The 16026-nt window shown below is 40.1% G+C and overlaps 1 protein-coding gene across 2 annotated transcripts in view; it reads left to right on the top strand.

Annotated features, from left to right (window-relative positions):
- The first annotated feature begins 10258 nt into the window (after positions 1-10258).
- The window catches only part of mtcl2 (microtubule crosslinking factor 2), a 107967-nt gene continuing 102199 nt past the window's right edge, over positions 10259-16026 (top strand). For both annotated transcript variants that reach the window (XM_074644673.1, XM_074644672.1), the window contains exon 1: positions 10259-11407. In XM_074644673.1, coding sequence (XP_074500774.1) covers positions 10439-11407 — 969 coding nt within the window. In that variant the 5' untranslated portion in view covers positions 10259-10438. The remainder of the gene's footprint in view (positions 11408-16026) is intronic.

The raw sequence follows: 16026 nt of genomic DNA, 5'->3' as shown, positions 1-16026 counted from the left end.
TGAAAGATATGAGAAGTAAACTAGTATTTAGTGGTATAAAGGTATATGTAATGTATTAAATTATTATCAGATGATCAAGATACCTGTGGTGGAAGAGGATTTTTACTACCACAGTGTGGAAATTCAGCTGCAAGTAAAATTCCTGCATTAAACTTAAAAAAAATTAAAAAAGTATTAGCAAGTAAACTTAGTATACAAAATATACTTAAAGTACCAAAAATTAAAAAAAACTCATTATGCAGAATGTATAGATATATTATAGTGTAGGATTATAATTATTGATGTATTAATGAGTACATCACTTTAATGTTGCAGCTGGTAAAGGAAGGAGCTCATTCTAACTACATTATATGTTGCTGGCTTGTTTAATCTATAATCATGCATCATTATTTATTTGTTGATTATATTTTTTATTGTATTATGTTTTGTACTTGAATCTGCAAAGTAATTAAAATAGTAACTAAAGTTATTTAGTGGAGTAAAAAGAACAATATTTCCCTCTGAAATGTAAAGAAAATACTAAAAGGACTAGTACCTCAAAATTCCACTTAGTCCAGTAGTTGAGTAAATGTATAGTTACTTTCCACCATATTGCAAGATACTGGGTACAAGAGGACAAGAAAAATAACTAAGGGTCAATGGGTTGTTTTTGTATTTTATTATTCATCCGTCTGTCAATTTGGTTTTCTGAAACGTTTCAAGCACGATTCATATTTTACATCAGCTATGAAACAGCACTCCCTGGTGTTTATAGGGATATAACGACTTGCTCAAGGACCCTTCAACAGGGCAGAGGCTTTCATCCTCCTCTTAATACAAAATGATATTTTAATTATTTGTGATGACGTCTGGAACGATATAGAACTGCTAAATGGCAATCTCAATTTTTAATCCAATAATGAGGCCTTTAAAGCCAAGATCATCATAATATTCACCTTTTTCCTTATTTTATGATCTTAAACACTGATAGGAGCATGGGATCACTCACACATAAACACACACATACATACACATACATACACTGCACACGTTTGAGGAGCCCCAGGCGAGATCCAGCAGTCGGCAGAAGGTCTGAGATTTGATATCATTATAAATAGGCCATCTACTGTAGCCAGCAGGGAGGGAGATCTAAGGAGAAACTTGTTATTCCAGATAAAGCTGGCCACATGAGACTCAAAATTCCCCTCGGACTCTGACAGAGGGATTCAACATAATCGACTGAAGCTGACAACACTGCTGCAGAACCACTATTTTTAGTCTTTAAGGGAAGACCCACGAAAAGGTATAGTCCACTTCAGTAGCACAGTGATGAAACATGTGATTTGTTTGACTGTAAAAACAATTTTCCTAAAATGTCAAACTATTCCTTTAAGAAACTGGGGATTTTTCTGAACATTTTTGTTAAAGAAAATTAAGGAAATACGCAGCAAACATACAGTAATGTCATCCTGGTATAGACATTTTATCACCTTAACATACCCTTTTTAAATGAATGTCTCTCAATTAGAAAATTGGACTGACAGTACCTGAGTTTTCTATAAAATAATATTAATAAGACAAAGAACTTGTGGTTAATGAAAAAAAAAAATCCAATTTCAGAAAATAATTACAAGCTGAGGATGTTCTGAAATTTAGTATTTCATAAAGTACATAACAGCAACAATGAAATAAAAGGAGGGCAGATATAGAAGTAATGTATCTGTCCTCGCTAGCAGTGGCACTGCTGATGCAGCTTGTCTTCATAACCACCAACACACCCACTGCTTTCCAATTACTGGACTGGAGATAACTTGCAAGGACAGCAAATTTCTATTATCGTCTTTTTTTTTTCCTCTCTGCCAAGCAGACTGGAAATCATGCACTCTAATACCCAGATTGGACGGCAATGAAAGGCACATCAGGGTGTTTTTTCACAGTTAATTAGTAAAATATGCTCAGTGTTAATTAACGAGTATTTGCTGGTTGGTCAGCTGGGTTTCCTCCCTCCAGTCTTCAATCGAGGCCTAAACGACAGCAGGTTGGTGGGAGGCATCATGGTGCCAGTGAGGCGTTCAAACACCCACATTCTTGATGAGAGGTTGAATGGCTGATTGATTCAATGAGTGGGATCAAGGAAGCAACTAATGAAGCAAAATTAAGACCCTGAAAACACCCTTGTTTCAAACCTATACAAGAATCTACATGACTGAATTAGACAGAAACCACTTTGAGCAGATTCACCCATTGTGTCACAGCAAAATAAAAATGAGCAGCAGATGACTGGCTAACTGGCCGCCAGTCTGCCATGCTGGCCGGTTGCCTGTCTGGTTTCTGACAGAGAACACTCTGTGTCCACAGCACAGGGATGCCCAGAGCATTTAAACTGTCCATTGCACATTTTCACAGTTGCCATCATCTTTGGAGCCCAAGGTGAAATCTGTTCAGGATGCCCCCCTTGCTACCAATTCCTTCCTCATACCTCCCATTCACTGCTTACCTCAGGCTCTTACCTAACTGGAATATATCACAATAACCCTGCATCCAACTTGACTTGAGTCCAAGTCCCCATCTTTGGACAGACATGCATGCACATAGTTATATACCCATTGTGTATGTTGCTCAGAAACATAACGCATTATTGGTAAGAAAAATTATATAAAAATACCAATAAGTATTCAACTGTGATTTTCAATAATAATAATAACAACTCAATTTCACAATAAACAAACCAACTTGACTAAACCCACCTGCTGCAGGCAGTGATGGAGTAGCAGAAGATAAAGGGTCTATATAGCCTACTTTGAGCGCAACTAGAAAATGATGTAACATATATAGACGTTAGTCAAAATAAGCATAAACACATGTATGTTTACTAGATTTGTGTAAAAAAAACTCAATTTGCATTTATATAATATATCTTTTATAATATCTCATAATATATTTTATAACCCTGGTTTATCCTATACACCTTTTCAAACTTGATAACATAAACAATCTAAATGGGCCACTTTGTATTTCCTGTTGCAATGTTTGTTAATGCATCAGCTGACAGGAAGTAAACTTGGAACAAAGCTGTTGCTCTACAGAATGGCAATGAATGTCAGAGAGAGGGAAACAGATAATAGCAGGTTAATAACAGGTAACATGTAACAACTGGTTCATCAACAGCAGCAGCTGCACTGCCTTCTCCCCAAACTAGCATAGCTAAGTTATATAATATAATGTTACCCCTGCAGACCATGACTGTGACTGACTGAATCAACGACCCGCCGTGGTCGCCGCAACTTGGGCCACGGCAGATAAGACATCATCTCGGCTGCGGTGGGAAACAAGGTCACTCGGCAAGCGCCCGAAATGGCAAGGGATAGAGATAGGGCATTAGCTAGCTGCTAGCTGAGCTTAAATAGCTAACATTAGCTGCCAGCTAAACTTAAAGGTCCCATATTGTAAAAAGTGAGATTTTTAGGTCTTTTATGTTATAAAGCATGTCTAAGTGCTATTTAAATACTGTTAAACTATCAAAACGCTCAATATACGGATAAATACACACAGCCCGTATTCAAAAATTGTGTGTTTGAAACAAGCTGTTCGATTTCTGTCCATTTGTTATGTCACAAATATACAATATTTCGACACGGTACATTACACGGTTTTAAACGTAAACATTCTAAATGGGTTCCAGCTTATTCCCTGTTGCAATGTATGTAAATAACATCAGCTGACAGGAAGTAAACATGGACCAAAACTGTTGCTTAGAAACGCAATTCTGTTGCAATTCCATTAAAATGGAGCGTTTCAGACAGAGGGTAAATACAGGTATATTTAAGCAGACAGTATGAGGAAAATAAAGTGTTTTTTTAACATTACAGCATGTCAACATGTTCTAGTAGAAACACAAAATACAAATATGAACCTGAAAATGAGTATGATATGGGACCTTTAAATAGCTAATGTTATCAGCCAGCTGAGCTTAAATAGCTAACGTTAGCCTTTGCGCGAGAATAATTAATGGCGTCACAGGTGTGTTTGTAAAAGTCCGGGAAAAATAACCTTGTAGCCACTCTACATCCAGAAGACGAGCAGAGCAGAAGAGATACTGGTAAGCAGGCAGAATGGCATTTGAGATGAAGTAGTTGGGTAGTTTAATATTTTGTTGTGCGTACTTTACTTCATCTTGTCTCATCATTGCCTAGCTACGTTTTCTATAAAGACACACTACAATGAAAACAGAGAACAGGCTTAGACTGGTTGCATTTTGTGTTAGCTAGCTGTGGTTTGTCATGTAGGAGATATGGAGGAAATCTTTGGAAGTTTTTATTTGACTTTCTTAGTTGTAATCCACAGAAGACATTCCACCAATGTGTACCATGATTTCCAAATATTATCCTAGTTTACATCCACAAACATGTATTTTTGTATTTGTGTTGAGTAAAGTCACATCCACAAAATAAAGGGCGATTTGCAAATACACATAACTTACTCTGTAAATACGTATTTTAAGGTTTACATGTAAAGTGATATATACGCATTTGCGGTTCTATTTCTACATTTGGAATGATATTTGGGCATTTGCAGATGGTTTCCTGTGGATTTATGGGCCACATGACATTTGTAACTTTCCTCCTGTTTGTTTACGGAATTTTGTCCAATTGGTTAATTACTAATTACTAATTACCAATTACTATTTACAGAGTAAGTTATGCGTATTTGCAAATCGCCCTTTATTTTTGTGGATGTGACTTTACACAACACAAATACAAAATAACATGTTTGTAGATAGTGAAGTATTTGGAAATCATGGTACACATTTGTGGAATGTCTTCTGTGGATTACAACTAAGAAAGTCCAATAAAAACTTCCATAAAAATCAAGAATTGTTTCCCAACTTCCAACAGTTTCAAAGTTGTATTTTTAAATACATGAATTTCAATTTGGAACAACTTATATGGTTACTGAAAGGTTATTGTGAGAACTACAGCTGTGCACACACTGAAAAATGCTAACCAGAAGTGATTTTACTGACAAGCTAAAGGAAAGTTAGCATGCTGTGCTCTCAGCAAATGCTCTGCAGACTGGGTGGCTCTGAGCTATTTCATTAAAAGGAGTGAACAGTGTGCTGATTTTTGCCTAGCTACACATAACAACCCTGACAGGATTAAGTAAAATGAAAAACGACAGGTATTAATATGTGTGTTAGAGGGTATAGTGGTGGGCCTAATTAATGCCACTTTGCATTTTACAAAGAGTTACCAGCAAGGACATTGCATGGATGGTTGCAATACGGCTGTTCTGATACAGGTATTTCACTTCATTGTGAATTTGCCAAACTAACTTGTGTTTTGTATAGGGTTATTAGTGGGGGCTTGGCTGTTTGTGTAGCACTTGGGTTTCTGCTTAATTATTTAATGAATGCCTTTTACCACCCCCCTATATGCAACAATGGATGGCCTGTTCATTAATGATTCAAAGATCCATTCCTCTTCTCCAAATTGCAATTTCCATGTTGAATTGGATCCCTGATAAGTGTACAATTTGAGCATAGAATTAAAATGCACAGTGGATGTAAATGGACTACGGTTTGTGCAATATCACTGCAGGAAGATTTCATCAAAATAGGCTTTTTTCACAGACGGTATTTTGACATGTCACAATAGGAAAAGCGCAGTTGTAGATAATAATAGTAACTAGAAACTAAAATGTCTGCTGTGAAGAGGGCCTATTATTATCATGGAAATTCCACATATGAATTAGGAGATGATTTTATGGTATTGTTGCTTAGCAATAATTGTATTTTTGATTTGATGTCTCTCCAAATATCGAACAGTGTAGAAGACAGTGCTGTGACATCTTTTACTTTGATTTACTTAGATGTTGTTCTTTTCTGTCAGTTTGATTCTGTCACCATTCAGCTAGAGTACAGTAAGAAGCTTGCATGCTTACTACACAAAGCCGCTTATTTTTTTCCTTATTGGCAAAACAAACCAGAAATGTCAAATGCATCACTTCCTTTGCACAAGAGGGTTTTCCTCATGAGAGGAATTCCAGACACTAAGTGTTTAAAACAACAGATGTTGACAGTTGTTGAGCCTTTCATTGGCAGCCATTCAGTATTTCTGGTGTGAGTGAAGATGTACAGTCTATCAGATGTAGTTCTGTGCCTGCCACTGCAGGATCATTGGCCTTGAATGATTTAAAGACTGCATGATGTATGATCACTGCATGTAAGATCACTGCCAAGGGATTTACAAATGTCACAGAAGTAAGAAAAGGCGACTATAATGGAAAGTTTGATGAAAAAACACATCATATTTCTTCATTAAAGTTCTTTTTTCTTTCTTTTAAGGTGCGGTGTGTAGGATCTGGCATCATCAAGTGGTGAGGTTGTACATTGCAACCAACTGAGAGCTCTCTCGTGTGCCAAGTGTGTAGGAGAGTTAATGTGGCCTGGGCTACTGTAGAAACATGGCGGCCGGCTCCGTGAAGAGGACCCGCCTCATATGTAGATATAAATGGCTCATTGTAAGGTAACGAAAACACAATGATTCATTTTTTCAGGTGATTATAAACTATAGAAAACATCAATATTATATTCCATATCTGCTAATAGATCCCCCTAAATGTTACATACTGTTTCTTTAACCCCTTAAAACTCTTAATGACAACAGATATGCGTTATGCTGCTTACATTATTATATGTTCACACTGTTCAGTTTAGAGACAATTGGTTTTGTCACTTCAACTTGAACGCTCCCAAAAGATTAAGTTATGTCACCAACTGCACATGGGCACTAAATGTTGATGAGGTGAGGTTTACCTATTGAAATACTGTGCCATAAATATCTGGACTAAACTAAAATGTTGTCTTTTTAAAGTTGGTCACGATGTATTTTTGAATTCATACAGCAGCTGGGTTTGAATGTGTTAAATAATGATGAATAGTTTTCTCTCTTCATATAGACCCATGTAACCTCTCAAGTGGAAACAAACAGTTAAACTTGACAGTGATACATGACTACTTAATGTGGACCAAGAGCATAATGGCACCATAATAAGTTTCTCTTTATGAGACCTGCATTCTTAGATATAAAACAGCCTGTATTACTCTCATTATTGTCACAGTACAATCACATTATTTGTGTGTGTAAACATGGCCAGTATTAAACAAGACCCTCTATAGAGTGCTACGGGAATGAGTCCTAACACCTGGAAATGAGTTAGCATTTTAGCACTTCCGGTTCCCTCGTCTCAAAGTCAATGGGTTTTTTGAATGGGTTTTTAGTTAGATGCCTGAAATGAGGTCTGTGATTAACACAAGCTCAAGAGATTTTAACTTTTTGTTTTACGACATAAAACACATCAATAAATACCCCACACGTAGCTAAATGAGACTACAAAACGTCATCATGTCGACACGTCCGCCTTTACAGCCTCATTTTACTCACGCTCATGCAACCGTGGTGTAGTTCGTTTATAGCCTAACGTTAGCTTTTTACTTGTGGCGATTGCATTTACGCCTCAAAAGTCATAAAAGCAGTGTTTCATTTGTGGAGATTATCTTGTCATAAATGTTTGTTTGCCACAGAGCTTATTTTCTGCAGAATCCAAAACCCAATGGAAAAATCCAATTGGCTTTTAGTCGAGGGAACCTGTGTGATTCAAACTTCCGGGTTGGCCTACAAAAATATGTCATCCCTGCACCACTCTATACTGGTACATAACACATCCCTGAGTGGTAAAATCTATTCTATCTGCTCTAATTCTGCGTTGGCCGTTCTAGAGTTACTGCTCATAAATCATTCATAGAGTGTGATTCTGCCACCGCAGACCATATCGACATCTTGCATTGGTTCTGTGATGAGTAGACTTTAATTTGATGATGGTCACGGTTTCACAAACAGCCACAATAGAGACAAAAAAAATCAAGATCAGAGAGTAAATATGAATAGAGATGTTGTTGCATTAACATGGAAGTTATAATGGGATGTAATTGTGTGTAATCATACTAAAGAGGAAACAGCACACACGGACGGGGAGGAGAAACATGAATATGGTTATTATTAGAGATAGGGAATAGATGGCAGCAGAGGAGGAGGTCCCACTCTGCTTTTTAGCTTTAATAATGAAATGCATCAGCTGGAGATGACATAACGTCCCTGTCACTTATGGAAAATACTGCAGAGACACATTTCTACCCATCAACTTAATGGTTCGTATGTACTGAGAAACATGCTGTTTAAGGGAATGTAGTTACATAACATTTTGGGACAGTATGATCGGGTCATGATGTCACTATTTCCAAAACAGTCTATTTGTTTCATACACAGGACATTTTTAGCTTTTAGTGGAATGTCTCAGCAACTATTGAATGGATTGTCATGGAGTTAGGTCCAAACATTCATGGTCCCCAGAGGACGCACCCTAATGACTTTAGTGATCCACTGACTTTCCCTCTAGCGCCACCATGTGGTTTATATTTGGGGGTTTTAGTGAAATGTCTTATCCATTGGCATTCATGTCCACCTAAGGAGGAACTGTAATCACTTTGTTGATCCCTTAATAATATAAAAAAACATTAAAATAATGCGTTAATGCACATTTGTTTTAATGCCACTAATTTCTTTAACGCAATTGCTATTTCAGAGGTTGTAGCGGGCTCAGTTGTAAAGCTAGAGTGAAGATAATGGTATCATGTGAAACTAGAATCTTAGGAATCCGTTGGTACCAACCATGTCATGCTAGCTTGTCGCAAAGGAGGCTGAATAACGCTCCAAACTTGCGTTAAATTTTGAAGAGGAAAAACTGACATGGCCATTTTCAAATTGGTCCCTTGACCTCTGACCTCAAGATATGTGAATGAAAATGGGTTCTATGGGTACCCACGAGTCTTCCCTTTACAGACATGCCCACTTTATGATAATCAAATGCGGTTTGGGGCAAGTCATAGTCAAGTCAGCACACTGACACACCGACAGCTGTTGTTGCCTGTTCGGCTTCAGTTTGCCATGTTATGATTTGAGCATGTTTTTTTTATGCAAAATGCAGTACCTGTGAGGGTTTCTGGACAATATTTGTCATTGGGCGACTGTGTAGAGCAGTTTGTCCACCAATCGGAAGGTCGGTGGTTCGATCCCCAGCTGCTCCGGTCACATGTCGATGTGTCCTTGAGCAGGACACTTAACCCCAAATTGCTCCCGATGGCTTTGGTGTGTGAATGAGTATTTAGATTAGAACCTGATGGGCAAAATTGACACCTTAGTAGCCTCTGCCATCAGTGTGTGAATGGGTGAATACTGACATGTAGTGTAAAGTGCTTTGAGTGGCCGGAAGACTAGAAAAGAGCTATATAAATGCAAGTCCATTTAACATTGTTTTGTGTTGTTAATTCATTTCCAATAATAAATATATACACACATTTGCATAAAGCAAGCATATTTGCCCACTCCAATGTTGATGAGAGTATTAAATACTTCACAAATCTTCCTTTTAGGTACATTTTGAACAGATAAAAAAAAGTCTAAATATTTCACAGATTCTACATGTGAATGCAGAATCTGTTTATAGAGATTATGTTCGTCGCCCCTGTAGCCGGGATTTAAATGATAATGTTTGAACTATTTGACAAAACTTCCTTTAAGGTACATTTTGAACAAATAAAAAATGTGTGATTAATTAATAAATATTATAATCCATTATCAGCCCTAGTTTAAATATCTATCCATTAAAATTAAACATAAATAATGAATGCTGACAGTGTGCAGACAGAAGCAAGGTGGCGATGAGGGGTCTAGCACAAATAGTAAATGGATAGCCTATAGTGTAATTTTGGGGCCCACACATTAACCAATTGGTTTTTCATACACTGACCTGTACATAAATTGCCCCTATATCCTATTTTATTATTGACTACATATAGCTTTGGCTTTAAAGCATGGTGAATCCTGCCCTTTATGCATCTCTCAGAGCATCCATACACTTTATTTTATTTTGCCTGCTCCTTCTAATATCATGCAATGGTGGCGACAGAGAGCTGCAGAAGTGAGATTCACACAATCTCTCTCTCTCTCTCCTCCAGGGCTACATCCCGTTATCTGGGCGGAGGAAGAGGAAGAGAGAGAGAGAGAGAGAGGAGACCATATCCACCACACTGCCTCTCTGTTCTCACCCACAACTCCAGAGACAGATATCCTGAAGAGAGGAGAGGAGAGGAGAGGAGAGGAGGATCTATCAGAACAAAGAGGAATACTACTGGAAAACGAGATTATATGTTGCGTTTGTGCCGGTTTTTGGACTCCTGCTTCCTGCTTCTTCTCCGCCTTGTTGCTCTCCAGGATCTCTCATCGTGGCTGCAGCTCCTTTTGTGTTGTCCTGCTTGTGTTGTTTATCCACAACTTCTGCCTCCTGTTTCCACCCAACATATAGGAGGGTTTCATTTCATTTTGCTCTTGTTTAAACGGAATGAATGACAAAAACAAAGGAGGTTGATGTCCATAACTCTCCGGCTCACCTCGCCTTCGCCTCGCCCAAGGAACGGAGACTCCATCTCCGGCAGAAGATGGAAAGCGGAGGCGGGACGGAGTGCTCGGACAGCGGGCAACACGCGGTCTCACACCGGCCTGAAGCTGAAGCTGCTGCGGAGCACTCTGCGGTGGTGTCCGAGAAGAAGAAGAAGAAGGTAAACCGGGCCCCGTCTCCGGCCAGACCGAAGGATGTAGCCGGTTGGTCGCTCACCAAGATCCGCGGAGGGATTGGGACGCCGACGCTGAGCGTGAAGCCGGGAAATATCCACCTGGGGAGCCGCGTTTCAAGGCGCAGCTCCGGGGGAAGTGTTGCTGGAAAGGACGGTAAAGCGGAGAAGAGCGGTGGTGGTGGTAAACAGGCAGGCAAATCCTCTTCTTCTGCGTCGTCTAAAGCAGCCAAGGCGGCCAAGAGCACCAGGAAGGTGTCGGACGCCAGTATTGGATCCGATGATCTATCCAAGGACTCCGGCTGCGCCACCGAGAAGCTCTCTCCGACCGACAGCAGCTCCGAGCTGTCGGACTGCGCCTCCGAGGAAAACAAGCTCTCCGCGGACGCTGTGAGCAGCGACGCCGAGTCGAGGAGCAGCCGAGGTGGTGGTGGTGGGTTGGACGGAGACAAGCCGCTCAGGGATGGTGTGTTGTCGGACAGAGCTGGCCAACACGTCGCCAACAAGACCACCTGCTCCTCCTCCGCGGAGAGGGACTACAAGGACCGGCTCTGCGTTGCCGTGGAGACCGGAGAAGGAAGCGTATCTCCCGGCGAGGAGCGCTCGGTCACCTCGTATGACAGCAGGGTGCCTGCCAGCACATCACTGGCTTTCTCAGACCTCACAGAGGAGTTTATGGACGGCATGCATGAGGAGTTTGTCCGGGAGATAGAAGAGCTGAGATCTGAGAATGATTACCTCAAAGTAAGTATCAGTAATATGAATTAAAATTTCCCCCATGGGAAAAGTTTAAAGGGACTGTTTGTAAGAATCAGAAATGCTTGTTAACAGCGACACCTGTGGCCGTTAAAGGGACTGTTTGTACGTTTTTAAGCGTATAAATGTACCGGGTCGGGATCCCAAACGTCCACTGCGCGCTCGCATATGCATGCTCGCATGTGGCCGGAGTCACTGCTCCTCTGCCTGCTTGCCTTCACTCACACACCGCGCGCATTCTCGCTGTCTCGCTCCACCTCTAGACGAGCATGCGCGCTCACTCCACACTGCAGAAGAGTTAGTATCTCTGAGAATATCTAGTGAATGGACCTTTGTGCAGAAATAAAAGCTGCAGCTCCTCCAGACCAACAGGTTTCCCGTGTCTTGTGAAGAGACGGGGCTCCGCAGCAAGAAAGGTCATTGCTTCCGACCGGTTGCCGGTGTCTCCCTGTGGGCGCAGTTGGGAGACGATTGCGTTTCTCTTCCTGCTTCAGCCCCGGCACCGACCCGCTTTTGCTGAAGCAGGAAAAGCCAACACTAGGATCAGCAGTGATTCATGGAGAGACCTTCGTCTGGTCAGCTAACATTACTGCCAAGCAGCTGAAATATAGAGTGATATTGTGGTTTTAGCTGACGTGTGTCGCCTCACTGTTTTGAGCGATGCTCGTTCATGTAAAGTCAGCATCGGGCTCGCGCTTGTGCTCGCTCTACATAGACATGAACGAGCATCGCGCAAAACAGTGAGGCGACACACGTCAGCTAAAACCACAATATACGCATCCTAAGTTTATTTACAACCCACATATCCATCCGGAGTTAAAAAGTAGATATAAACCAACCCTTAACACAACCAACCCTTATCACAACTCTTCCTCAACCATATACCTCCTAAAAATATCTTTTTTTACCAGTTCACTCTGAGTAGTTTCCCATGTGTGTAGAGAAGCCTTTGGATGCCATCCAAGGCTACTCATTACAAGGATGATGATGATGATGATGTTATGAATAGAGAGTCGGCACCCTCAGTAGCATAACAATGAGCAAAACATGCAGACTTGTAGCCTCAAAACGGCATGTTTCATAATAAATATCTGCACGTGCAATGAAGAGGAAATGTGAAATACTGAAAAGAGTTAGATAATAATGTGTGGATGTGGTATTTTGGGCAGATAGTGGCTTTTCAACATCATTTGCCAGTCAGTGTTGCCCGTTGTGTTTCCGCCAGCTCATATAATGGAAGTGGGGGTGTAATTTTACTCAACAGCCTGAGGGGTTGTCAGTCTGTGAGTCAGATTTCACTGAAAGCTTCAGTGTGTTGCTGCTAATTTACCAAGGTATTAGATTACATTTTTTCCCATAAAATGGTCAAAATCATGTATTCAGAAAATTTGACTTCATGTTCTGTTAAACTGACAAACACTAAAACATCAGCACTCTAAATAATAACCATCCCATCACTGCTTCATCACGTACCTGGACTCACTGTCACCAGACTTTGATACTGAAGGCATCTCTCAGCTCCCACAGGAATGTGATTTATTACGTGGATCCACCGGTCAAGCAGATCCATCCAGCCCTGTGATTGATTGATTAGAGAGAAGGATCAATTATATTAGCATGTCCCTAAGCACTAACTGGCAGTTACCAGACAAGCCAATAATTGTCAGGGATTGATTGTGGAGGGTGATTGATCAACGGCACTTTGCTAAACAGGAGGACCACCTCGTCTTTTCTCAGGGAGCTCTGCAACAGAATTTAGATTCTTCACCCTGTAGATGTCTCCACACAACAGAAGAGTTTTTTATTGATCACTGTAGTGAAATTTGTTTTGGCTGGACTGCAGAGGCCAGTCCTACAAATGCAAAAGTGGTCTATAAAATGTCATAAAATGGTGAAAAATGTTGATCGGAGTTTCTCAAAACCCAAGAAGACGTCCTCAAATGTCTTGTTTTGTCCACAACTCAAATATATTCAGTTTACGGTCATAGAGGAGTAAAGAAACCAGAAAATATTAACATTTAAGAAGCTGGAATCAGAGAATTTTGACTTTTTTTTTCTTAAAGACTACTCAAACCCAATAATCGATTATCAAAATAGTTGGCAATAATTTAATAGTTGACAACTAATCGATTAACCGTTGCAGCTCTAGTGTGTATGCATGTGTGCATATTTCTGTGTGTGTCTGTAGCTGATGCCTGAATATATAGGACAGCATGTAACAGAGCTACCTTATTGGACCACCCCAAAGCCTCATGGGAGGCCTTGCAGTGTGTCTGTTGTCGCAGCTGTGAGGAACACCTGGTTAGTAATCAGAAGATGAAAACAACATGCTGCTGTGGTGTCAGGCTCCCCCTCAATCTCTCGCTTTGTGTCTGATTTATTTCTAGATCCAGCTTCTTATTCACGCTCTCCAAGTCCCTCTCTCTATTTCCATCCGTAATGCTCATCCTTTGTCTCTGTCAGTGCAGACTTTTATGTCTTGTCTATCTCTGACTATAGCTTCATGTAGTGCATATCAATATGCTGGATGCTTTGTTGGTGCAGCTACTGTTTCCCATTTGGTTGGTAATTAGGAGATCAAGACAGCTAACAGCTATTGGAACTTATGTAATTATGAATTCATATTTCAGTGTGCAAGATGTTTATGTTTAATATTGTTGAAGCTACGAGAGAACGTGGTTAACAATCAAGTCTTCCAGCTACTATACCTGCAGCCCTAACTACTAATGTCCTTCTTTCCTGCAGCCAGAACATGCTTATTGCTGGGTGACATGCTAACAGTTTGATTGATTGTCTGTCATTTCTAGCATCCACACACCTCGTTGAAGCAGCTCTCACACAGCAGGAACCCCAACAGTTAATTAAATAATCATTTGGGCCCGCATGCTGCGCTTAGACATGATAAACAACATGTAGATCTTTACTGCTGACCTCGTGTTACAGCTGAACCTGACAGAGCCACAAAGATGGGCTTTTCTGAGCTTAATTTTTAGGAATGTCTTTCCTGTGACCACAATTTAATGTAATAGCTGAGCGTCTGTGCAGGACAAGCTTGTATAGATGACTGTTTAGCGTACTCACCACTATCTTTCAATATTCACAATATTTGACATCGCAAAGATTTGCTTTGGAAGTACAGGTCAATAGTTCCAGCTGCTCAATATCCTCTGATCAAATTGTACGTGTCACTTATGTGGTATTATTAATGCTTGTACTGCTGGCTTCAGTTTATTTTCCTGCATTGTCTTGAGGCAGTTTTCTGAATCTTGAAGTCTTTTAAATATTCCCTTTTCATAAACTTTTATGAAATACTTATTAATCACGCTGAATTTAAGTCAATTTTGCTTCTCTGATGTGCTAATCTTATATAAATATCTTATAATTTTGAAGAAATAGTACGTGACAGACCGACACATGATGGCAGCTTTTATGTTTCGTGTGTCATGCTTCTATATTAACTCAGTATCCATCCAGATCCGGTGTACGTGTGTATATTTAAGAGCATGACCCGTTTCCAACTAAAGACAGCAAAATGTTTAGTATGTGGTAGTGTAGTGCAATACGGCTAACAGATAAAATATCAGTGTCTTAAAAGGAGTGATTTGACATTTTGGAAAATACACTTATTTATGAGAAGATCAATACCACTCTCATGCCTGTACGGTGAATATAAAGCTACAGGACTGACCTGGACTTCTGCAGAAGATACAGAGAACTTACAAAATATGCTAAATAAAGTCCGCAAATTTGTGATATTTGTAAAGTCATTCAAGATAAACTGGAGGAGGAGGGATTCGTGCGCTCAGTAGATCAGTGCCGAGTCAAAGTGAAAACACTTCCACACCAATATTTTAAAGTCTGCGATTCCCTGCATAGAAGTGGCAGCTCTTTTTATGTGGTTTGCTTTAATTTGTGCACTGGGAAACTGAACCAGACCAAATAGAAAATAAACCAAAATAATCAATTTCACTCTAAAAAAAACAGACTATTGCTTGTGAAAGTGCCCTTAGAGGTTCCACTAGACATACTGTTATCACAGCAGATGTGCTTGAGCTCTGATTCTAGCTAAAGTCTGACATCTGATTGGTTGATTCAATCTCCAGACTGGCTTGTTCGCTCACATGACATAAACCATCTTCCCTGTTCTTCTTTAGTTAGCTGTGTAAAGCAGGTCAGTGGACCACCTCGCTCTCTCTCTCAGTCTCTCGCCACATTAACTTGCGATTCCCTCGTTTCGTGTCCTCACTTTCTCACTCTCTGCCGTCGTGTTTTATCTCCCTCCCTGTCTACATTTATTTCATGCTCTGTTTTTCCCATCCCTGTTATTCCCCTTTCTTTCCCCTTCCCTGTCCTTGGCTTCCATTTTTTCTTTCTCTTTCTCTTTCCCTTTCTTTCTGTTTCTTTCCTTTCTTTTTGTCTTTTCCTCTCCTCCCCTCCTTTTCATTCTCTTCTTTCCTTAACATCCATGTCCTTCCTTACCTTTACTTCTCTGATCTTTTTTTAGTCTTTCCTTTCTTTTCTTTCTCTTTCCTACTCTCCGTTTTTAATTTAACCTCTGCCTTGTTTCTCCTCTGTATTGCAGATGTGTAGCGTAGTGGTCAGTGTCG

Source organism: Sebastes fasciatus, chromosome 8, assembly GCF_043250625.1.
Source record: "Sebastes fasciatus isolate fSebFas1 chromosome 8, fSebFas1.pri, whole genome shotgun sequence".
Taxonomy (NCBI): domain Eukaryota; kingdom Metazoa; phylum Chordata; class Actinopteri; order Perciformes; family Sebastidae; genus Sebastes; species Sebastes fasciatus.
This window is presented reverse-complemented; position numbering and strand designations above follow the sequence as displayed.